Source organism: Centruroides sculpturatus, unplaced genomic scaffold, assembly GCF_000671375.1.
Source record: "Centruroides sculpturatus isolate CEXI.00-Female unplaced genomic scaffold, Cexi_2.0 scaffold362, whole genome shotgun sequence".
Lineage (NCBI taxonomy): Eukaryota > Metazoa > Arthropoda > Arachnida > Scorpiones > Buthidae > Centruroides > Centruroides sculpturatus.
Genome location: NW_019384664.1, coordinates 606,043 through 632,700, shown reverse-complemented (window position 1 = coordinate 632,700; position 26,658 = coordinate 606,043). Strand labels below are relative to the sequence as shown.

General features: G+C 28.2%; 1 protein-coding gene across 6 annotated transcripts in view; it reads right to left on the bottom strand.

Annotated features, from left to right (window-relative positions):
- LOC111626616 overlaps positions 1-26,658 on the bottom strand; it is a 156,142-nt gene that overhangs the window by 4,986 nt on the left and 124,498 nt on the right. For all 6 annotated transcript variants that reach the window (XM_023370059.1, XM_023370062.1, XM_023370060.1 and 3 more), the window contains 7 exons: positions 21,473-21,701; positions 17,200-17,440; positions 15,891-16,066; positions 12,037-12,300; positions 9,597-9,837; positions 8,288-8,463; positions 4,434-4,697 (listed from right to left, as the gene is read on the bottom strand). In XM_023370059.1, the coding sequence (XP_023225827.1) occupies positions 4,434-4,697; positions 8,288-8,463; positions 9,597-9,837; positions 12,037-12,300; positions 15,891-16,066; positions 17,200-17,440; positions 21,473-21,701 (1,591 nt within the window). The remainder of the gene's footprint in view (positions 1-4,433; positions 4,698-8,287; positions 8,464-9,596; positions 9,838-12,036; positions 12,301-15,890; positions 16,067-17,199; positions 17,441-21,472; positions 21,702-26,658) is intronic.

The following is a 26,658-nucleotide window of genomic DNA, read 5'->3' as shown; positions in this document are numbered from 1 at the left end:
TGTGGCCGCCAGCGCCAGAGATCCTGAACACTGTCTGGCAACACTTGCCAAGATCATGAACTCTGTCTGGCAACACTTGCCAACAAGAGTGGCTGGCAACGTCAAAAAAAAAGTAAAGGCGCGAAAGTTTGTTGGATTTTGTCCGGGTGTTTCCCGAGGATGTCTGTGACAGTTCTAACCTTTTCTAATAAAGTTCTTTTTTGTTACTGTTCGTGTTTGCCTGCTTAATGTTAGATCTAAACATCAGTAGGATTGAATGACAAAAATGTAACACAACAAATAAAGACAAAACTAACTGCTCTTGGCACATAGTACACAAAACTTGCCACTAGAGAGCTGTGCAAGCTGCATTCAGATTCAATTATTGATTGGTGCATAATTTAAAAAGTTCATGAATTTTCCAGCAAACCTCATATAACAAACACTCTTAAACACTCTTCCAGCAGGAAAATGTCTTTTAATTTTTACAATAGCAAAATGTTTTCAGTCTTCTTCAGAGGCCTGTGTCAGGTTTTACACAGAAGAAACTTAACTGAGAATTCCAAATTTAGAATGTTTTTGAGATTGTTCTTCTACAGTATGTCACAGTATTTAAATAATTACAGAATTTTTTTAAAATTATATCCATTTACCTATAACAAAAAATTATTATATAATAGCAATTTTTACCTAAAATGTAATCCTAAATATTATCAGTTTTTTTATTTAATGGCTGATGAATCACATGTGCATTTTTCATTGCTACAGTATTATTTTCTTTCAGAGGGTTGTCTACAAATGATCACCATGACATAGATATTCTCTCATGATCATTGATCATGATTGAATATGTATAAATAATAATCTTGATCATGATTTTTATTTATACAGTTTATGTTAATCATTAATATTTAAAATTTCCCTATGCCTCAAGTGTTCTTAGTTTTTTTAAATCAAAGATTTTTTAATTAGTTTTGTATCTTCCCAGTTGATTGTTACCCTGGGCTAGTGCAGTTGTGCATTTATTATTAGATATAACATATTTATGTTCTGCAATCCTACAAATCCAAGACCTATTAGCAGACCCCATGTAGGTAAGATTTCTGTAAAATTTGCTATCTTATAACAACATACCCTGAGTATGTTGTTTTCATTAGGCTTATCCTTAGTGTCAGACAATAACTGAAAAATAGTTGGGTTGTTTCTGTATGCTATCTAGGTTTTAGTGTATTTGGCTATCTGTTTGTATGTGAGTTATAGAGCCAGTTAAAAAGATGCCAGTTAATAGAGCCAGTTAAGAAAAATGAGGTCTAAATGAATACAAGAAAAATCATATTTGTTTAGACTTCATTTTTCTTATATTAAGATGTATGTTATTGGTACCCATTGGGACATCACATTTTTGTATGTTTGCATTGCATTAAACAGATAACTCTATTTTACAATTTTGTACATAGTCAATGAATTGGCATTCCATAGTCTTATTGCAGTCTTCTTTCCTGATTGTTTTCAAACAATGTACACAAATTGCAAAATAGTGTTATCTGTCTGATGCACACAAACCTGGCCAGAATTCTTAACTTAAGCCACACCACTATACGATTCCTAGACATACTACAACTCTGCATTTGCAAAGACCAACAAGCCAGGTAAACAACTGTGTCCAATTATTGACAAAACAAGTTTGCCTGCAATGGGCTTAGAAAAAAGGGTACGTAATCTGCTAATCAACCACCTTAAACCTATAAGTTCATTGTCCAAAATCCTTTTCAGCTTGTGGCTAAATTAAAAACATTACTTTAATAGGTACTGAATACATCTCTGTTTGATTTTGTATCCATGTTTCTGTACATCAGACTAGAACCCTGTTTTTGCACTTTAAGAGATGCCTTATTTAACATAGTGCCTTCAGCACATGTACATCACTACCAAATCCTGGTGGTGATGTACATGTACCTTCTCTGTTACACCCCCATTTTTTAACTTTAACTTGCAAACATACTTACAGAAATGCATTGTGCTAATATGTAGCCCACTATCAGTAGATTTATGTGAGTTGGTGGTTAGAAAATGGAGGCTAGCACATTGCAGGAGCTCCTACCAGGTATTATTCTAGATACCTGGTATGTAGACAATATCTTACTTTTAATGAAATCTAAGACAGACATTGACATTACTTTACAAAAATTCAATGATAACTCATATAGGCTCATTCGGAAGTTGGACCAGATTGGCAATAAGGAAGCCTATTTCTTCAACTTTTTATTAAAGAACAATAATATAGAGACAGCAGTTTTTATAAACCAACATATTGTCCACTATTTATTCTTGCCATTTCCAACAATCCATACCTATAAAGTTGCTACTTTTAGGGTGTTGGTTAAAAGGGCATTTATGCACTACTCCAGTGACACTAAAAATGAATTGGAGCACATTTACAACATAGCCAGGATACATGGGTACAGCAGAACACTGGTTCCTAGTCTAGTTCATACTTCTCAGTTGAATACCCAACAACACAAGTCTTAAGAGAAGAAAAATAAACATAAGAAAATTCATATCAGTGTAGATTTCAACCTGATCCTACAGGCCACTTACAAACAGATAGCCAAATACACTAAAGCCAAGATAACAGATGCAACCCAATTTTTTTCAATTGTTGTCCAACACTGCAGCAGTTAATGCATACAATTTGCTGTTAAGTTTAAAGTAAGAATAGTGCAGAATTATGATGAAAAGATTTGATAAATCCTGAAATCTCATATATCTGAATTTTTTATTGATATCACTCTTGTGAGATCCGAATAGCCCCTGGGTCTAAATGATAATTTAAAAATATAGTTTAAATTTTGTAGAAAAATATTCTTTCATTTGGTGAGAAAATAACGATTTTCTAGCGTGGGAAAGCAGATAAAAGAGCCACTTCCTTCGACGGAAGTAGAAGCATCCTCTGTTTTTCCCTTATCTGTTAAAAATCTCGCCATGATGGGAATCGACGACCCCTCATTTCTTCCCCTTTTCATCCGTTCACATGGATGAAGAACAGTATGATGATTGGTCGTAAACAAAGAGATATAGTCAGAGTTTGGCAGAGTTCGAGGAGTTCATCAACAGATCCCAGATGAGGAAGACGAAATCCATACAAGCTCCATAAGGCCAACGCCCATAGTTGTATCTTATCGAGTGGATAATGAGTTAGAAACATAGAAAATTATTTTAATATCGAGATTATCAATGCCTCTCCATGAATAGGAATATGAGAACCTTATAACTGAAGATGTATTCGACTAATACAAATACAAAAGAGGAAGAAGTCAACTAAACAGGTTGTATGTTTATTAATGAATTGTGAGCTCTCTCTCTCTCGATATTGTATCAGTTAAATAAGTCTGTTACTCTCTCTGCGGTTATTTTGATTTATTTGTTGTCTTCTTCGATTGTATTTAATTACTTAATTCTTTCCATGTTGTATTAATTTGTTTATTTTAGTTTATTAAATGTTTTTCCTTATTTATTGTTAAAGAAATGTCTCTTGATCATTATCAGAATCAGATCCCTACATGCGTGTTAATCTGCGTGATATAAATGTGATTAACTGGTGTCCAGGAATCCTGACATAGATCTGAACCTCACAGTCCAGATTATTTTTAAACCGATTTAACAGCCCTCCTATAAAAAGTTCCGTGAGCCAATCTAATGATTGTGAGTCAGTAAGAGATATAGGTATCACACCTATACTCTTGATTCTCACACTCTAGTGATATCAATAAAAATTGTTGAGAAGTTTGATTGTGTTTAGAGTTCTGTTCAGTAGGTCAAATTCACAAAATTAAATAAAATATTTATAAAATTATCACAAGGAAACTTTGGATGGCAAGAATAGTTAAAAAACTATAAAATAATAATTTAATCATAACAGAATGTTTGCAGATCATCATAAAAATTTTCATCAAGTGTTTTATAATTAAATGCAAATGAAAGTATGATAGTTGTTTTTAAAAGCAATACAACAATTATTTTATTTTTGTAATATATTATAAAATAAAAAAAAAATCTTTTATGTCTAAATAAAGAAATAAAGACTAACAGCTCTTCATCATGAGCAACGATAAGAAAGAATGTTCTCTATTATGCTGAAGTAACTTTAATATTAGTTTTCTATAAATATCAATTTAAAATTAAAAAATTCTATAAAATCTTAATTCAACAATAAAGATTTAAATTCTTTTGAGAATTGAGAATTGGAAAAAATGGTAAGCCCAGAAAAAAGGTAAAGACTAATGAATTTCTCTCACTTGTTATTATTTAAGACAAGTCAAAAGGCCCGATGCAAGTATCGGTGCATACTAAATTACAAATAAAAATAATAATATACTGAGTACAATATNTTTTAATTAGTTTTGAATTATATGTTAAAACTAATACATAATAAAATTTTATTTATATTATTTTACCCTTTGATATTTGGTCTTCTAATATAGTTTCATCAATTGGAAGTATTTTTTCTTCTTCAAGTAAAATATTTGGTGCAGATAACTTGGCAAAGGATTCGTTAATTGATTCCTCTTCATCGTCATCATCAAGAACAACGAGTGGAGGAAAAAATGCAGATGGACAATCAAAATATTCACCTTCTGGTTCTGATTTAACAGCTGCAGCTAAGGCATCTTGTTTAGAGGAATAACATGATGTTTTTTTGCAATAAGAAAGATGTGATGCTAAAATTATGGAAAGAATAAGAATATATATCATAAAATACTTTAACAGTAACTTTTTATATAATACCAAAAATTTTATTAACTTTAAATGAAAGGAATAATAATAGCAATAATAATGCTAATGATGTGGTAAAATAATAAAATAATGTCACACATAAAAAACTACAGTCCTACATCAACTAGTTCCAGAGCATTGTCTCTTACTTGGCTATCACCACTCTTAGACATGAAACTTTCAAATTCTTATAAGCTAAACACTAAATTTTCATAGGCTACTTCCTTGGAAATGTTTGAAAAGTGGATCCTATTATTTAAGTGAGGAGGTATTTGTGTTTAAGGCTACAAGCTCACCAAGTTTCATTCAAATTAGAGACAAAACTTCTGGCCCTCTCCTTCCTTGTAAGTGACAATTTAACATGTTACTTTTGCTTTTGAAATGCCAAACTGATAAGGCAACCAGCACCTGCATTAATTAGTAAGTAAAACTGGTGGCAATAAACAATATGAAGTGACAAAAAAAATTTTAAACTGGCAAAATTGTGACAATATTTTTAAGTTTTCCAGAGCAATCCCTGGTTAACATATGAGAAAGTTAATTCTTTTATTTAATTTATCTGAAAAGTTTGGCACAGATATTTCAGATAATGTAACAAAATGTTAATTGAATGTAACTAACTTTTCATAAGTTAAGTTATACACTTATTAGAACATATAAATTTAGAAAGTACACTTTATGATTAAAATCTAGCTCTATGTTTAGGTCAGTGGTGTAAGTGGCAAGCGCAGTGGTGTTCCTGGAGTGCTATATGTCTGCTATGTGCTCTTTATTCTAATCCCCAAGGAGCACTTCATAGAGCTGATGTAAATGCCTTCTATATCACATCTGTGATCTTTAATTGGGAAAAATTCTTTAAATTGTGTACAGTAGAGAAATAAAGAATTTTTAAAATGTGTTAGATTGAGCACTCAGTGTGATAAACCCTTATATAAGCTAATGTTTGTACTTATATAAATCAAATACTATAATATAACAAACATTAAAATAAAAACGCTATATATAGGTTGGTTATATCAATCTACCATTGTCACGTTTTATTGCGATACTTGGATAATCTTAAATTTTTTAAGATATCACATTTTTTTTCCTAATGTTAACTCTAAAAACTCATGCCATTCACAGCCAAATATCAAACAGTAATCTGCCAACCAATGATATTTTGTGAAAACAGATCAACTATTTAAAATCAGCACCCTCAAAATCCACTTAAAACACATTTTGTACTCGCTAGTAACCTTGTATTATGTAATTTTCCTATTTGAATGCCACGATACTACTGGTCCAATAGGAAGAAGAGACTGTTGCAGAAGGGAGTTGAAGTAATTGGGCCATAAAAAGAGTAGTCAATGACATCCTCCTGGAAGAAAAGATGGTCAACAACTAATTAATACTAGTCTATATTAAAATTTGAAAAGTAATCTGTGTTGGATAGGTTGTGGTGCCCCAGCATGTAATCAAAGTTGCTAACTTTAATGTCTGAAAGACTTCATATAAAACTTGTTTAAATAATAATAAAAAATCTTGTAAAAATGCAAGAATAATTGTTTTTTTGTGATAATAAAGAGTTTATATTTTTTAACAGATTGTATAAACTATGTGGGCAATATGTACAGTATTCATAAATATCACATTTATAGAAAAATTATTGGGCTGCAATTTGAAAAAATTGTAAACCTATAAATTTCCATGGTCCTCCATCTGCTGTCCGACCTTCTTTAATCTCAAGAAAAGAGTTAGACAGATGAAAATCAAGACCAAATATGGAAACTTTAGGAGCAGGAGGCCCAGATTATCTATATACAAACTTCTGGTTTGAAATGAAAACTTCAATTCAAAATTTTCCCCTGAATAGTTAGATGACCAACACAACTCTATTGCTAACAGGAAAAGTATGATGTACAGGGACAAGACACTACTAAAAGAATTCAGAACATTATACAAAAAAAAAGTTTCAACCCAGCATTATGATAATGTCACAATAAATAATTGCTCTTAGAATTAGTTTGGTTTATTTGGTTATGGTAATGTGACATGTGAGCAATCTGCCAAGTGGGATGCATCCCAGTAAGACTTTTACAGGAAGCTGGATGCTATTAATGTGAACAAAACCCAGAAAATTGCATATGGCCAGCCTGTTGGCAATGCCTGAACCCACAACTAACTAACTACCAGAGTTTGGTGGTTTTATCCACTTGGTTATTGGAGGACACTTATTAAGAAAGTACCATTCAGAAATGAAAAAATCTGTGGCAAGTGCTACATGCTACCTATTGCAGTAATATCAGTGCTATATCATTGTCTCAGTAGTTAAATAAATGTAATATATATATATTTTAAAATTATATCTGTTTTTGCAAGAATTATATTTAGTTTATTATTTTGTTAAATTTTTTGCCAATAGATGGTGCTATGTGTAAATAAGCAAATCGAATGTAGAAATTAATTGATTTACAGAAATTCAACAGATATTTTCGAGTAGATTATGGCAATATCTAAGTTAGAAGTATGTAAATATAACTGCTGAGTTTTGTAGCAATTGGTTAAATAGCCTAGGAGTATATAGTAAACAAACAAACATCCTCATTTATATATACATATAAATTAAATTATTATCTTACAGATCTAATCACACGGAAAACTCAAAAAATAATACAACACAGCTATTATTTTGCAAATGACTTTTTTTTTTATAGATTTATAAAATTTGATCCTTTTTGTCTATACAAATATATTAATTTACATAAGATTAATGATATATTTACGTTTGGTATAGTAATATTAACCATGATTATTACATTATTAATACATATGCATTTCAAATGGGTGCCTGGGTGTCATTACTTGTTACTAAATAAATAAACAAAATTATGCAAAAACAATATTTTATTTAACATTGTTTTTGCATAATTTTTTTATTAATTAAAATATAAATATGCATCACTTTTAAGATGACAGAAGTTGCTAAAAGATTTTGTAAAACCTTAATCATCTTTCCAGATTTATATTTACATTATAACAAAAAGAAAGATATATTATATTTTTATAAAAAAGATTTGAATCCAAGTTAAAGTTTATTGTATTTAGTTGTAATTTGTAAGTTTTATAATAATCTTTACATTTAAGTCATTAAAACTATTGTCATTTTTAAAACAAATTTTTTCTAATTCTTATTTTTATAAAATTCTTTTATAAATAACTGAAAAGAATTTTATATTTCTTCTCATGTTATAATGTAATAACATATACAATCTGATACACTTGTAGTATCAAATAGTCCTCTAGATGTTTTTATTGGGCTATGTTAAGACTAATTAATAATCAGATACAAAACAATTTGGCTAATTGCTTTATATCTGATTATTAATTAGCCTTAACTTAGTCCAATAAAAAAGTCTGGAAGACAATTTGGTTTTATAATTTATTATTTTCATCTATGGCAATATTTTATAAATCAACTGTAGATTAAATGATTAATAAATTATTAAATTTATATTTATCTCTTACTGTTTATTAAATTTTAAATAATTCTCACCAAGAATGTCTGCATTGGAATGAGAAAAACCACAGACACAGAACATTGGATGGTTGAACTGTATGCTTGATTTGGTTTGTAGTTTTCCTGAATTATTTTCATGATGAACCATATGATTTAGGAATGCTTTATTGCAATTAGTTGAATAATGACATATCTTACATACAGAAAACTTTCTAAAATATATTAAAAGTTATAAATTAAATGATTTAAAAATGCTTTACAAGTAAAATGTAATTCAAATAGATATTATTAAGAGCTAACAGAATAATTTTCAGGAATGTATCAGTCATATCTCTCACGTTATAATATATAGTTATTTCAATCCAACAGTACTTCTTTTTTTACTTTTTAAAAGTATATTATTCATAATTATAAATACAATCAGTGCTGTTATTAACATCAAATTCTAACAATTCTTCAAAATTTATTGGATTAGTGATTCACCTTTAAACTATTTAATTATTAGATAATTTAGAAATATGAATAATTAAACTTAAAATAGTTAAATTACAGTAAAACCTGTCTAAAACAGAACCTGAATAACAGTAAAACCTGTTTAAATGAAAAAAATTCTTCAGAATGGAATGATTTTTTATGTTAAGTTTTACTATAAACTGGAAACCTATTCAATGTGATAACAGATGTTTTTGGGTATGAACAATGTAACTTAACCCAAATAAGCAAAGCAAATATCCATTCACATTCTGGCTGACTGATGTTACTCAAAATACAGACAATCCATAAAAACATTATAAAACAAATACATATCTTTGTCAAAACTATACTTTATTTGAACTTCATGTTTTCCTTACCATGTGATATATAATTTTGTACTCTGCATTTTTGAAAATTTTACAATTTTATTGGTTAAAATTCTGTATTGTGTTGCATGTGCAGATAACCTGAACATGTATAATCAACTTGGTAGAATCGTGACATCAACAACAAAGACAAGATTGTTACTAGTGACCAGAATTGTCTCTGTTTTTAGAAGACAAGTCTCATCTCTCATTTTGATGTCATTTATCTCTGAAAGAAGAGACAAAAGATAAGCGACTGGAATACAGCTCTTGATTTACACAGGTTTTACTGTAATATGAATGACATGTAAGTATTCTAATAAATTTTGGTGAATCATTAGTCTGATATTATGTATATTAGTCTTTTATATTGTAATTAGTCTTCAAGTGTAAAAAAATAATTAAAAAATTATCAATATTATTTATTAATAATTTCAATATATTTGCTAAATTTTTTGCTTATAAATCATATTATGTACTGTAAAGAAATTATAGATAATACATACTTGAAATGATCTTGTTCAATACTATTTTTACATTCAAAACAAGAATAACCAATTACTTCTTTGGCTATAGATAAAGATACATCTCTCTCTTCTAAGACTGAACATTTTTTACTAAATTTTGATTTGTTTATGTCTTTGTCATCAATAATAATGACTTCATAATTATCACTATTATTTGGTTTTATATGAGGATTAGTAACAATTATTGGTTTTGTGCTTAATGATTTTATAGGAACAACACCTGAAACAATATAATAATNTATAAGTTGACATAAATCTTCTATATTGAATTCCTTTTCAGTAATGAATGAACATGATCACATAAATAAACATCATATTTAAAAGCTTTTATAGATTTATAAAATATTACAGTAAATAAATTTTACAAATAACATACAAATAATATTTAATAAAAGGAATTCAAGGATTTCTGATTTTTACAGGTGGTTTGCCTTAGTGAATTGTTCTATATCTTATCATTATGCTGATCAATTATAGATCATAGTCTCCCCAAAATGAGAAAAATGGAGGCCAGCTATATAATTCATAGTTTACTAGTATACCAAATCAAAAGCATAATCTATATATATAAAAATGTCTGTCTGTGTGTCTGTCTTATGTCCTTCATGCATTACCACACCGTTTATCCGATTGCCGTGAAACTTTGGGAAGTTGTTTAATATACTCCGGCGAAGGTTTGTGGCATAGTACGATTGCCATAAAACTTCGGAAAGTTTTTTAATACACTCCCGCGAAGGTTTTTGGCATAGTACATTTATCCTACGATAGATGGCGCGCGTTTACACGAGCATTCGAGCACAGTGTGTTCGATCGATTTCAAATTGTGAAGACCATTTCCCCCTTCAAAAAATATTTCTATATATGCATTTGTGAACTGTTATTTACGATATTCGTAATAATGTTTGTTTAATCACTTTATTTCAACTTTTTTTTGCTAATTACGTATTCGCTCGAACTTTGTTAAAACTTTAACTGTATACCGAACAACAACCGAAGTTGTAGAAGGAAATTCGCCTATTTTACCGATCTAGGGATCCCCTTTTCCAAATTTTAATATCATCTAATAATTTAAAAAGACAAATTACAATAAAACGGTTTATTATCCAACTATCAGAAATTTCACAACATGCCAAGGAAGAGAGGAAGGAGCAATTAAATAATTAAAATTATAAAGGATTTAAAAATATATATAAAAATGAGGAATATCGCACTTCTGACAATCGCAGCGAGTGTGTGGCTAAATTTGGAGAATCCATGCTTCTCGCATGGACAACTGTATGTGGCCGGCTCACGCATCGGAAAACCATCCGATTTATTCGTGTACACACCAGACGGAAAAACAAAAAATATCGTGTATCCACAAACCCTCCAATAAATAAATAGAATTGAAACGACACTTTGAAATGTTTTCCCGATGAAAATGAATAATAATAATAAGTTTCAATAAAAATAATAAAATGTAAATTGAATTTTATCATAACAAGTTTGCTTGAATTTCCTTTCTTCTGAGATCGCAGCAATGCGCAATGGGTAAGCTAGTGTTTTATAAAATATTTTTGCTGATATTCAATATTATTTAAAAATAATAATATTGAGAAGAAAATATTAAAAACCATTTTTAACAAAATCTTATTATTATGAATCTTTCCTTTATAATTAACTTGTATTATAAACCATTTTTAATAAAATCAAATATATAAGTAGGCATATGTATATATAAACTTGTAAAAAGACTTGTAAAAATTTTCATGGCAATATTTTTCTGCAAAACTGCAATTATTATTATTACAGAAGAGCGTTGATTATTCGAAAGTCAATCATCCGAAAGAATTCCAGTCGGCAAATTTAAATTTTTGTCAGTGTTGTGATGCTGGAATCTTTGGCTGTCTTGGGCTACTCAAATATTTTACGTTTTTGATATTAAATTAACTTCTGAAGTATAATTTTTTATTGTTTTTATATTTTTCAATATATTTATTTTGTTCGTACAAAATAATAATATAATTTTTAACAATACAGTAGTCTTCGTTAGGCTTAACATCGACGAAAATTCAACATGAAGCGATGAATTTTGACGCAATGATGAACGCAATGGAGAAAAATGTCAAGATGGGATAAATTAATATATTTTTTCATACATAATCGGTTATCCGAAACATCGATCTTCCGAACAACCCCAGTCCCCAATTGATTCGGATAATTGACGCTCTACTGTATTATTATTAAATTTTTTTTGGTTTGACCAAAAGCATTTAAGATTAGAATATTTGACAAGTTATATTACTAAAACAATTAAAAAAATGTCATTATAATCTGTAAATATATATATATATATATATATATATGAATTCAATTTTAATTAGTTTTGAATTATATGTTAAAACTAATACATAATAAAATTTTATTTATATTATTTTACCCTTTGATATTTGGTCTTCTAATATAGTTTCATCAATTGGAAGTATTTTTTCTTCTTCAAGTAAAATATTTGGTGCAGATAACTTGGCAAAGGATTCGTTAATTGATTCCTCTTCATCGTCATCATCAAGAACAACGAGTGGAGGAAAAAATGCAGATGGACAATCAAAATATTCACCTTCTGGTTCTGATTTAACAGCTGCAGCTAAGGCATCTTGTTTAGAGGAATAACATGATGTTTTTTTGCAATAAGAAAGATGTGATGCTAAAATTATGGAAAGAATAAGAATATATATCATAAAATACTTTAACAGTAACTTTTTATATAATACCAAAAATTTTATTAACTTTAAATGAAAGGAATAATAATAGCAATAATAATGCTAATGATGTGGTAAAATAATAAAATAATGTCACACATAAAAAACTACAGTCCTACATCAACTAGTTCCAGAGCATTGTCTCTTACTTGGCTATCACCACTCTTAGACATGAAACTTTCAAATTCTTATAAGCTAAACACTAAATTTTCATAGGCTACTTCCTTGGAAATGTTTGAAAAGTGGATCCTATTATTTAAGTGAGGAGGTATTTGTGTTTAAGGCTACAAGCTCACCAAGTTTCATTCAAATTAGAGACAAAACTTCTGGCCCTCTCCTTCCTTGTAAGTGACAATTTAACATGTTACTTTTGCTTTTGAAATGCCAAACTGATAAGGCAACCAGCACCTGCATTAATTAGTAAGTAAAACTGGTGGCAATAAACAATATGAAGTGACAAAAAAAATTTTAAACTGGCAAAATTGTGACAATATTTTTAAGTTTTCCAGAGCAATCCCTGGTTAACATATGAGAAAGTTAATTCTTTTATTTAATTTATCTGAAAAGTTTGGCACAGATATTTCAGATAATGTAACAAAATGTTAATTGAATGTAACTAACTTTTCATAAGTTAAGTTATACACTTATTAGAACATATAAATTTAGAAAGTACACTTTATGATTAAAATCTAGCTCTATGTTTAGGTCAGTGGTGTAAGTGGCAAGCGCAGTGGTGTTCCTGGAGTGCTATATGTCTGCTATGTGCTCTTTATTCTAATCCCCAAGGAGCACTTCATAGAGCTGATGTAAATGCCTTCTATATCACATCTGTGATCTTTAATTGGGAAAAATTCTTTAAATTGTGTACAGTAGAGAAATAAAGAATTTTTAAAATGTGTTAGATTGAGCACTCAGTGTGATAAACCCTTATATAAGCTAATGTTTGTACTTATATAAATCAAATACTATAATATAACAAACATTAAAATAAAAACGCTATATATAGGTTGGTTATATCAATCTACCATTGTCACGTTTTATTGCGATACTTGGATAATCTTAAATTTTTTAAGATATCACATTTTTTTTCCTAATGTTAACTCTAAAAACTCATGCCATTCACAGCCAAATATCAAACAGTAATCTGCCAACCAATGATATTTTGTGAAAACAGATCAACTATTTAAAATCAGCACCCTCAAAATCCACTTAAAACACATTTTGTACTCGCTAGTAACCTTGTATTATGTAATTTTCCTATTTGAATGCCACGATACTACTGGTCCAATAGGAAGAAGAGACTGTTGCAGAAGGGAGTTGAAGTAATTGGGCCATAAAAAGAGTAGTCAATGACATCCTCCTGGAAGAAAAGATGGTCAACAACTAATTAATACTAGTCTATATTAAAATTTGAAAAGTAATCTGTGTTGGATAGGTTGTGGTGCCCCAGCATGTAATCAAAGTTGCTAACTTTAATGTCTGAAAGACTTCATATAAAACTTGTTTAAATAATAATAAAAAATCTTGTAAAAATGCAAGAATAATTGTTTTTTTGTGATAATAAAGAGTTTATATTTTTTAACAGATTGTATAAACTATGTGGGCAATATGTACAGTATTCATAAATATCACATTTATAGAAAAATTATTGGGCTGCAATTTGAAAAAATTGTAAACCTATAAATTTCCATGGTCCTCCATCTGCTGTCCGACCTTCTTTAATCTCAAGAAAAGAGTTAGACAGATGAAAATCAAGACCAAATATGGAAACTTTAGGAGCAGGAGGCCCAGATTATCTATATACAAACTTCTGGTTTGAAATGAAAACTTCAATTCAAAATTTTCCCCTGAATAGTTAGATGACCAACACAACTCTATTGCTAACAGGAAAAGTATGATGTACAGGGACAAGACACTACTAAAAGAATTCAGAACATTATACAAAAAAAAAGTTTCAACCCAGCATTATGATAATGTCACAATAAATAATTGCTCTTAGAATTAGTTTGGTTTATTTGGTTATGGTAATGTGACATGTGAGCAATCTGCCAAGTGGGATGCATCCCAGTAAGACTTTTACAGGAAGCTGGATGCTATTAATGTGAACAAAACCCAGAAAATTGCATATGGCCAGCCTGTTGGCAATGCCTGAACCCACAACTAACTAACTACCAGAGTTTGGTGGTTTTATCCACTTGGTTATTGGAGGACACTTATTAAGAAAGTACCATTCAGAAATGAAAAAATCTGTGGCAAGTGCTACATGCTACCTATTGCAGTAATATCAGTGCTATATCATTGTCTCAGTAGTTAAATAAATGTAATATATATATATTTTAAAATTATATCTGTTTTTGCAAGAATTATATTTAGTTTATTATTTTGTTAAATTTTTTGCCAATAGATGGTGCTATGTGTAAATAAGCAAATCGAATGTAGAAATTAATTGATTTACAGAAATTCAACAGATATTTTCGAGTAGATTATGGCAATATCTAAGTTAGAAGTATGTAAATATAACTGCTGAGTTTTGTAGCAATTGGTTAAATAGCCTAGGAGTATATAGTAAACAAACAAACATCCTCATTTATATATACATATAAATTAAATTATTATCTTACAGATCTAATCACACGGAAAACTCAAAAAATAATACAACACAGCTATTATTTTGCAAATGACTTTTTTTTTTATAGATTTATAAAATTTGATCCTTTTTGTCTATACAAATATATTAATTTACATAAGATTAATGATATATTTACGTTTGGTATAGTAATATTAACCATGATTATTACATTATTAATACATATGCATTTCAAATGGGTGCCTGGGTGTCATTACTTGTTACTAAATAAATAAACAAAATTATGCAAAAACAATATTTTATTTAACATTGTTTTTGCATAATTTTTTTATTAATTAAAATATAAATATGCATCACTTTTAAGATGACAGAAGTTGCTAAAAGATTTTGTAAAACCTTAATCATCTTTCCAGATTTATATTTACATTATAACAAAAAGAAAGATATATTATATTTTTATAAAAAAGATTTGAATCCAAGTTAAAGTTTATTGTATTTAGTTGTAATTTGTAAGTTTTATAATAATCTTTACATTTAAGTCATTAAAACTATTGTCATTTTTAAAACAAATTTTTTCTAATTCTTATTTTTATAAAATTCTTTTATAAATAACTGAAAAGAATTTTATATTTCTTCTCATGTTATAATGTAATAACATATACAATCTGATACACTTGTAGTATCAAATAGTCCTCTAGATGTTTTTATTGGGCTATGTTAAGACTAATTAATAATCAGATACAAAACAATTTGGCTAATTGCTTTATATCTGATTATTAATTAGCCTTAACTTAGTCCAATAAAAAAGTCTGGAAGACAATTTGGTTTTATAATTTATTATTTTCATCTATGGCAATATTTTATAAATCAACTGTAGATTAAATGATTAATAAATTATTAAATTTATATTTATCTCTTACTGTTTATTAAATTTTAAATAATTCTCACCAAGAATGTCTGCATTGGAATGAGAAAAACCACAGACACAGAACATTGGATGGTTGAACTGTATGCTTGATTTGGTTTGTAGTTTTCCTGAATTATTTTCATGATGAACCATATGATTTAGGAATGCTTTATTGCAATTAGTTGAATAATGACATATCTTACATACAGAAAACTTTCTAAAATATATTAAAAGTTATAAATTAAATGATTTAAAAATGCTTTACAAGTAAAATGTAATTCAAATAGATATTATTAAGAGCTAACAGAATAATTTTCAGGAATGTATCAGTCATATCTCTCACGTTATAATATATAGTTATTTCAATCCAACAGTACTTCTTTTTTTACTTTTTAAAAGTATATTATTCATAATTATAAATACAATCAGTGCTGTTATTAACATCAAATTCTAACAATTCTTCAAAATTTATTGGATTAGTGATTCACCTTTAAACTATTTAATTATTAGATAATTTAGAAATATGAATAATTAAACTTAAAATAGTTAAATTACAGTAAAACCTGTCTAAAACAGAACCTGAATAACAGTAAAACCTGTTTAAATGAAAAAAATTCTTCAGAATGGAATGATTTTTTATGTTAAGTTTTACTATAAACTGGAAACCTATTCAATGTGATAACAGATGTTTTTGGGTATGAACAATGTAACTTAACCCAAATAAGCAAAGCAAATATCCATTCACATTCTGGCTGACTGATGTTACTCAAAATACAGACAATCCATAAAAACATTATAAAACAAATACATATCTTTGTCAAAACTATACTTTATTTGAACTTCATGTTTTCCTTACCATGTGATATATAATTTTGTACTCTGCATTTTTGAAAATTTTACAATTTTATTGGTTAAAATTCTGTATTGTGTTGCATGTGCAGATAACCTGAACATGTATAATCAACTTGGTAGAATCGTGACATCAACAACAAAGACAAGATTGTTACTAGTGACCAGAATTGTCTCTGTTTTTAGAAGACAAGTCTCATCTCTCATTTTGATGTCATTTATCTCTGAAAGAAGAGACAAAAGATAAGCGACTGGAATACAGCTCTTGATTTACACAGGTTTTACTGTAATATGAATGACATGTAAGTATTCTAATAAATTTTGGTGAATCATTAGTCTGATATTATGTATATTAGTCTTTTATATTGTAATTAGTCTTCAAGTGTAAAAAAATAATTAAAAAATTATCAATATTATTTATTAATAATTTCAATATATTTGCTAAATTTTTTGCTTATAAATCATATTATGTACTGTAAAGAAATTATAGATAATACATACTTGAAATGATCTTGTTCAATACTATTTTTACATTCAAAACAAGAATAACCAATTACTTCTTTGGCTATAGATAAAGATACATCTCTCTCTTCTAAGACTGAACATTTTTTACTAAATTTTGATTTGTTTATGTCTTTGTCATCAATAATAATGACTTCATAATTATCACTATTATTTGGTTTTATATGAGGATTAGTAACAATTATTGGTTTTGTGCTTAATGATTTTATAGGAACAACACCTGAAACAATATAATAATAAATAAATAACTTGTATAATAAAAGTAATTATTAAGCCTCATTCAATTCTTTTAATATTAAAAAAAACTAAATGTACATACTATAAAAATGTAATTCAACTTTAGTAATTCAACTAAAGTTGAATTACATTTTTATAATAGGTATTTGGCATCACCTTTATAAAATAAAAAACTGCTTAAATGAAAACACATTAAGCAATTTTTATTTTTGATCTTTATAAGAATTAACTGTTCCAAAATTTATTACACACTTTAAATTCTTTTATGTTTGACGTTTTGAAAATGGGACTAAAAAACTGGTATTTAAAAAACTATTTTCATTTTTCACTCTTATGTATAATTTATGCATTGATAGTAAGGCAAGAATATGATAAAAATTAATTTAATAAAAATAATTAAGAGAAGTATAGAATTTCATAAATATAACAATTGCATAAAAAAAAATATATATAACAAAATTCAATAAATAATGAAACTAGTTTTTTCATACTAATGAGTTTGAAATTTTATAATAGTTTATTTATGATGAATAGTATAGATTATTTGTATAATTTACAGTTTCTATCAAGTATCTATAATTTATAGCCAGTAATTACTCTAATTCAAGTATTTTTTTTTTAAATCAACATTCTTATATGATAACAGTTAATCAAAGACAACATTATAGAATATTTAGAAAATAACACAAATAAGAATACAGGTGAAAAAAGACACGCTACAAAGGGTTTTTGGATAGAGAGTACATTATATAATAGTATGGTGTTCATTTACTCCTATTACTTTGTTCAGTTTGAGTCTGCACTAGGTTTTTTTCAGTTTCAAGTCCAAAGTTTGCATATTATGTTGTACATTTTATCAGCTTTAAATAGAAATTGTTGGGTTGTCAATTGTCAAAGCATTATTAGTAAAGATGTACTGTAGCTATACATATGCCGTTCAGAGGGATCCTACCTTTCTCTACTCTCTATCTCATCTCCCTCATTCTTCCCTTCCTCTTTTCCTTACCCTTTTTTCCACCAGCTAAACACCTTGTGTACAGCCAAAGTCTTTCTTGTATGTATGTATTAGTAAAGATGAAAAGAAACAAAGCATGATTAGTAAAGCTAACTTGCTAATTGTATTTATCTTTACAAATTAGTAAAGATAAATACAACTAGTAGGTTTAGTCTACATGTAACCAGCTTAGTTGCATGCCAGTTCAGAATGCAATTAAATAATTTGGAATAAATTTGAAAATATGCATACACACAACACTCATTTATTTATTAATTTTGATTATACATTAAAAATATGGCAATGTCTCAAAGATAATATATGCCACCTCCACTACAACAATATCAATAACAAGATAGATAAAAACACGTGAAACAATAAATATTATTCAGAATAAATTATTTTTTTTACAGATAATTTTAATTTGGAGAAATCAGGGAATAGTTTATCTTCAATTTTAGCAGCAGTTTTTTGATGATGACAGAAAAATAATCTACGAAGAATTAGAATACATAGGAGCCAGATGTTGACACAATACCATCTGCCTAAAGCAGGGGTCACCAAACTTTTTTCACAATGGGCCAGATAACTGAGAGAATGATGAGTAGGACCAGATAACTGAGAGAATAATGGACGGAACCAGATAACTGAGAGAATGATGAGTGGGGCCACATAACCATTTGGTTCAATATAGTATACTGAATACACAAAAAATTAAAAAAACCAACATATTTATTTACCAATACACAATTGCTGCAGCAAGTTCATAATCACTTTTCTTAGAAACTTCATTGCAAAAAGCGCTCTAAATACCAAAGTCGCAAAAAGTCGCTGAATTTTTCATTTCACTGATTTTCCTAAAAATTATATTACTGTCAAATGCAAAAATCAGATTGGACCAATTTTGTCACTTTTACTTATACTTATTTTAATTTTTTCTACATAGTAAGTTCATCTACAATTCATGCTTTTCCATACAAATAATTATATTTCAGCTCATTTGTGGCAATGTGTGGCAGCGGGCCGGATCTGGCCTGAGGACCATAGTTTGGTGACCCCCTGGTCTAAAGGAACACCAAGCTGACATATCAAAAGGCCTATTAACCTCTGTCCTATCAACATATGCTCGGGACCCTGACATGAAGGTCCATTTCTATTCAGCCAAAATCATACATAGAACAGCAGATAGATCACATATCAGATATCTAGAGTTAATGGAGATCTAAAGGGTGGCTCAAAAGTCAAAAGCCATCAACTATAAAGAGGATAATGCAACCCCAAACCTGTGAAAAATATATGTAAATTCAACAGAACATTCCACACAAGTTGCTACATACACACATTCCACCAATCATCAACGACTATGTAAAATTTATGATTTGTTCTAAAAACGCGTAATTCAAATTTTAGAACACCAGTCTGAGGATGTCCTTTTAAAAATGAATGAAAATGTTTGCTTCTCAAAGTGAGTAGTTCTTTTATGCTGGTTCATTGATTTTGTAATCTAGTGGATCTTGGATTAATATTAACTAGTATTAGGATGTTGTTTTTATATGAGATTTAAATTTAAGTGTGTGGTGAGACTGTGGTAAAAAATGATGATTTGAAAGACGAAAATCTTAACCACCAATGAAAAATGGAAAATTTTATATTTATACAGATGATGTATTAATTACACTACTGATTTTTTTTTTAATTTAGTGAAATAATTGATGAAAATTATCACATAACAGATGATATTGTGTTGCTTTTATTTAGTGAAGGAATCATGTAAAAATATAAAAAATAAACTTTTTAACAAATAAAATAGTTCACATATAAAAATAGTTTATACTCATAAATTAATTACGAAAAATAACTTTTATATATGACAGAATAATGTTAGGCTTCACTCAGACAAAAACCTGCGGTGCCAGCAGCTGTCAAAAAACCTGGCCTTGAATGGGTTAAATTACTTTCAATATTAAATCATGAATAAGAGAAAGCTTGAATACTTGCTTATACTGTACATACAGTTATGAGTCACAGCTTATTTAGATGTTACTATAAACTTATGTTATGTAGTGACATCATTTCTAACAGTAGATCACAACTAGTTTTAATATAATGAAAGTTGATGACAGCAATAAAAAGTTGGCCATCCATACACTACAGTATCAACAGAATAGCACATTAAGATATATAAAACTAAAGAAAATCAGTGAATAGTGTTACTGAATAAATAATAATAGATACAGTTTTATAATAGTAACTCCAATGTTTATTTATTTAAAGTTTTCAATGTTCTAAATATATCTTATTCAGGAGTAACAGTGGTTCTCAATTAGTAATATGCCAACCAGTATAGAATGCTTTTTAATAAATCTACAGTAAGTTCCATTTTTAAAAAATAGCAAAGATAATTATTAAATATTACTTCTATAAAAGTAATATGCTTGCAAAAAGTTATATTAAACTAATCCTATTTGTCAGTTATAAATATCATAAATACTCTAGTTTAATCTGATACAATAAGCAACAGGCTGATCATAATAACTAATAAGATTTTACACAGGAAATATAGAAGCAATTTGAGAAAATGGAGTTTAATTACATTAAGCAGCTGATCACAGTAAGTAGCAACCACTGCATATTAACAATTATATATCAATAATAAATTATCATCACCACATGTTAAAGATTTACTAATAAATTTTATTTTATTTTTATAGAAAACTTCAAATTTAGATTTAAACAACATCAAAGAAATAAAATATTTTAATTTTGAATTTCAATACTGAACATCAAATTGAATATCTGAATTCAAAACTATTTAGTTGAAATTCAAAAGTATTTCTATATTATCTATCTTAAATGCTTATTTCAGTTAATAACCATTTTAATTTACCATATATTTCTATATTAGTATAAAAATTCTCACAACATTTTTACAAAAACATTTCAATCAATGATAATTAAATTTAACTTTAAAAATAAAACTTTTTCTCTATTAATTCATATAAATGTTAATTAATTTATTACCTTTGACTGATGCCATACTCTGATGATCCCGTGTTTTATGGTTCCTCAAATCTTGTATATTTAAAAAAGTTAAACAGCAAGATGAACACTTTTTTGATGATGATTTACACTGATGCTTATGAAGATGATCATAAAATTTTAGTACAAAACCAAGTCCTCTTGAAGAAAATTTAATTACGAATACTTTAAGACAATAATGGCACATAATTTCATTTGATCCATTATGATACTAAAAATAAATAAATTAAATAATGATGAGAGTAGTTACTAACATTCTTAAAAATAATATGCAGAATTTTCCAAGAGAAATTTAATTATATATTTTTTCTTTTGAAATCTGTAGCTTTAAAAAGGTAATACTATACTCCAAAATGTGGTTCTGAGATGCAAAGCTGCTCTCGGAATATTTCTTGAAACTAAGGTACTGTACATAAAGTTAATTGGCCTTTTTAAGACCTCTGGTGAACAAAAGTTGCATCCTACTTTTTGCTTTGGAGAAAAGCTAGTTTGCCTTTTGCAACATTCATTGTGTGATTCCATTTGTGTTCTAACTTCAGAAATTCAAACCATGAAGTGGTTATGTCTGTTAAACCAAGTCAAAACGATACATGTATAATTTATACCCCTCTGTCCATACACTTGAGGCTGTATACTTCTCAGAAAGTTTATTAGAAAATAAAATAAATATGGGAAATAGAAAGGTTGACAAGCTTCATTTAATTTGTCAAGTTAATTATTTTCATTATAAAAGTAAGTTTTATCTGCAGTAATCTGGTGTCCAATGAGTTCATCATTGTCATCTTTTTTGGCTGAAATAATTACAAGACAGTTAGAAGAATGGGTATTCCATAAACTGTTAGCAATCCCATATCCAGATTTTTGATGTAGGTATGAGGATGATTTTTTAACAGGGTGGCAGCATGGCATAAATGACCGATATTTTCTTTGATCATGTTAATAATATTTTTCCATATATTCAGTTCTTGCTAGAGGCACAAAATACCATTATAATTACCTTCCTTGATTTGTTAATATTGTTTCATGATAACAACTTTGATTTCAGCATCACTGGATTTAATGCAATTAGATAAGAAAACACATTTTGATTTCTATCATTAGTTTAATACCAAAAAATGCTTTTTGACCTATTAATAACTTTTACTCAGTTAGGACTAACAAATCAAATACAAAAATAGCATTTTAAGATTAAAGAATAAGTCAAAAACGTTTTTATGGTATTAAACTATTGCTGGAAATCAAAAGGTGTGTTTCCTTATCTGATTTCAGCATCTGCCACAAGAATAGTTTATTTCCATTATTTCCAACTAGAGGGTCAAATCAGTTTAACAAATTTGTTAATTCTAGTTTTACTTCACATATATTGAGAACCTACAAATATTCTTCCTCTGCAACTCTATTAAAATTAGAATTAAAAACAATTCAGAATACTATGCATGATAGTGAATTCTCAGCCTCAAAGTTTAATTATTTACTTCACAGAATTAAGTACAAACTGTTTCCACCTAACATTCTTAGCATCAGAAGAAAAGAAGACATGCTTTTTGCAGGTAACTTAAATAAATTGTAACTATAAATTAGGTAGCTATAAATTGTTAAAGCTGTGCAAGAACCTTGTTTCTTGGATATTTGTTACAACCTTACTCAAACTACGCAGATTGTGTTGCAAAAATTAGATATAGATGAGTAGACAGAAAAAAATCAGGCTTATATAGCATGCCATTAGTAAAGCAAGAAAGAAGTACTCTAGCATATGCTGGAGCAACTGAAAGAAATTTTAACAAGTATATCACAAAAAGATGCACAGTATCAAAGAAGGATGACAGTTTTAGTCATCTTGCTTCAGATGAAAATTACAAACCAAAATGGAATGAAAGCAAACTTTTATTTTCATCATGAAATCAGCAAATTTGGTACTTTCCAGTTAGCAGGAGGCTAGTCAACAGAGGATATATCAAAATCGTGAATTTGTGTGAAATTTTCTAAGTTACAACTGATTAATAGTTTTGAGAGAAAAAGGATGCAAACTTACTATTTCTATTAATAGGATTTAAAAATTTATGAAAGTTGTTTGTGAATTTAACACGCATTCTATCTTTACTCTAAGTTCAACAAAATGATTATCATATTCACATGCTTTTTTCACTAAAGTAGTGAAAATTCATTATATTTTACTACATCTGTTGTTGTAAACCTTTATTACAAGAATAACTTTGATATCATAATTATTAATTTTTTATCTTTTTTTGGTTTTTACAAATCTGACGATGCAACATCATCAATTTTACATCAAGTTTACATGAATATGCAGAGTGGTTTTGCACATTGGCGTAAAAAGTCGTAATTTATCCTACTTTCATAGTGATTATTGTTTGTGGAGTGTGTTTGTGTCTTTTCTAGTTGGTTTCTTAAAAATATTTGAAAATGGAATATACATTATGGGATATTCCTCAATATGAAGAAGGTGCTATTGCTCTATTTCAAAAACAAGGAATTTTGCATATTAAAAGACTGTGCACCAATAAGCACCAAATGTCTTTGTATTTTTGTTTGACAGAAAGTCCAAAATGGAGATGTCACATAAGAATGTGTCGTGAAAAGAAGAGAATTAGAACCGACAACTGGTTCATAGGATTACACATATCATTTTTAAATGCTATGTGTTTCATCTATTTATGGTTGTTGGACCTTTCTTCCTGTGAATTTTGTCAAATGCAATTAGGCCTAAATCGATGTGCTACTGTGGACTGGAACAGTTACATGAGAGAAGTTAGTGCTCATTTCCTAATAAATTGTTGTAATTTATAGATTGGCGGTGTTAATAAGATTGCCGAAATATATGCAAAGGAAGCATAATGTCGGCCATGTACTTCCGCAACAGTGTTTGGCAGTTTACATAGAGAGTCGAAAGGATGTTTTCTCATTCCAGTTCCAGACTGTTCAGCAAAAACCTTACTGAAGGAAGTAAAAAAATCATGTGCTCAAAGGAACAACTATATATTCAGACTGTTGGAAAGCATACAGTACTAAGGATTAGAAGAAGCTGGATATTATCATTATCAGATCAATCATAAATTTAATTTTGTCAATCCGAAACAGGATGTCATAGACAAAATATTGAGAAATTAAGGGAATATCTAAATGGAGAAATAAAGTACAACGCAGTACTTCTTGTCATCACTTAGAGTCCTATCTTATCAAATTTATGTGGAGAAGACAACATTTGAAACAGGAAGCCTTTTAAGCTATGTTGTGTGACATCTCAAACTTTATGCCACCAAAATGATATGCCAGAGTTATAAAAAATGAGAAGTTTTGTCATTCTGTTGTATGTAAAAAAAATTCTTTGTATTTATTCAATTTAGGTTTAAAATTAGATTTATTTAAAAATTGCAAAATAAAAGTTCATATTTGCTAAAAATAGTAGGAATTTTAATGGCATCCTGCTAACCGGAAAGTTCCACAAATTTTATTCTTAGAAGAGACATTGCATATAAAAACATCAATAGCATGCCTTATTTCCACAATGAAGATTTCTAACATATGGAATTATGTTATTACTTCTATAGAGATATAATATATCTCTATAGAACATACATACAGTTCGTCATACTTATGTTATGAACATTTGAACTAATCAAACTGATCTTTTGAATTTGTTTCCTTTTTAGAACATCTCCAACAGAAGAAGCTCAATCTGCTTACGAGAAATGCTTTTGGTTAAGTATTTAAGTTTTTTAAGTTAAATCTTTAGTATTGTGGACTATTTGAATTATATTTTCTGTTGATTTTCCACAAATATGAGAAAGTTAATTTAATATTTAGGTTGTTATTTTTCTTTTCTTATAATATTACAAGTAATTTTTTTGTTTTAATATCTGAATGAACTTCATTTTTTATTTTTCTTACACAGTTGTTTTTGATTCTATTATTTCAAATATATGAAACTGTTAAAAATATGATATAAACAATTATCAAATAACTATAAATGAGTGATTAATATTATGATTTTAATCATAAAAATATTGATGACAAATATTAGCTAAATTCATACCTCAAAACAAGAAAAATCCTTAGACAGGGTGTACAAAAATAAGCCAATGACATTAAGTCAATTAAAGCAGAATATCACAGCAGAAATGGCATTGGTATCTCAGGCTTTGTGTCAACGTGTACTGAGAAATCTTCGCTCAAGATTAGAAGCATGCCAAGAGCGTAACAGACACCATTTAGAAAACAATTTTTAGTAAATAATTTTCCAATAACCATAGATTGAAAATAAAAACAAAACTTTCTTTCAACATTTTTTATTTTTAATTTATTTTACTTTTAAACTGCACTCACCCATTCTGGACACACTGTATAACAAACTTTGTTTTGGAACGTTTAAATGTTTGAATTTTCTTATCTAGTGCGCAGGCTCATAAAAAAAAAAAATCTATACTGGTTAGTTGTACCAATATACACATAAACTTGCACTAGACAAGAAAATTCAAATGTTTAAATGTTCCAAAGCAAAGTTCGTTATAGAAGTCAGAATCATTCGATTTTTCTGTTCCTGAGGAAGGCCATTCAAAATGGCCAAAAACATTTGGAAAAGCGAATAAAAAGGCTGCATTTTAAAGGTTTTTTTTTTTGTTTCGAGGTATGAGTTTTATTTAAGTGCAGTTAGAAAAGAGTGTATCAGCTAAATGTAATAAATAAATTACAATTTACAACTTTAAAAACTTGTCATCATATAATTTTTTTTTCAAATTATAGTATTATTCCTTACCTTCTATTCAGTATAAAAATAAATAAATTTCTTAGGAATTGTGTTGCAATGGCAATACTAGCTTGTAATGACAGTCCAATTAAGAAAACGATACTATTCATATTATTCAATAATGTCTCATAAAGCATTTAATAAAAAAGTAATAACAGAAATTAATGTAAAATTCAGTTACAAAAAATATGAGAAAGGTAAACTATCACAAAACTAAAAACATCAAAATTTTGCAAGAAGAATAAGGTAATAAATTAAAGAAAAATTTTTGTAATTTGTAACAAAATGTAACAATAATTTTAAAAAATGAATGAGAAGTTCTTTATAAGTTTAAAAAATATTTTGATTTATAATACCATTAGTTAAGAGAAATGGAATTAAATAAAAATACAGTATGGAAACA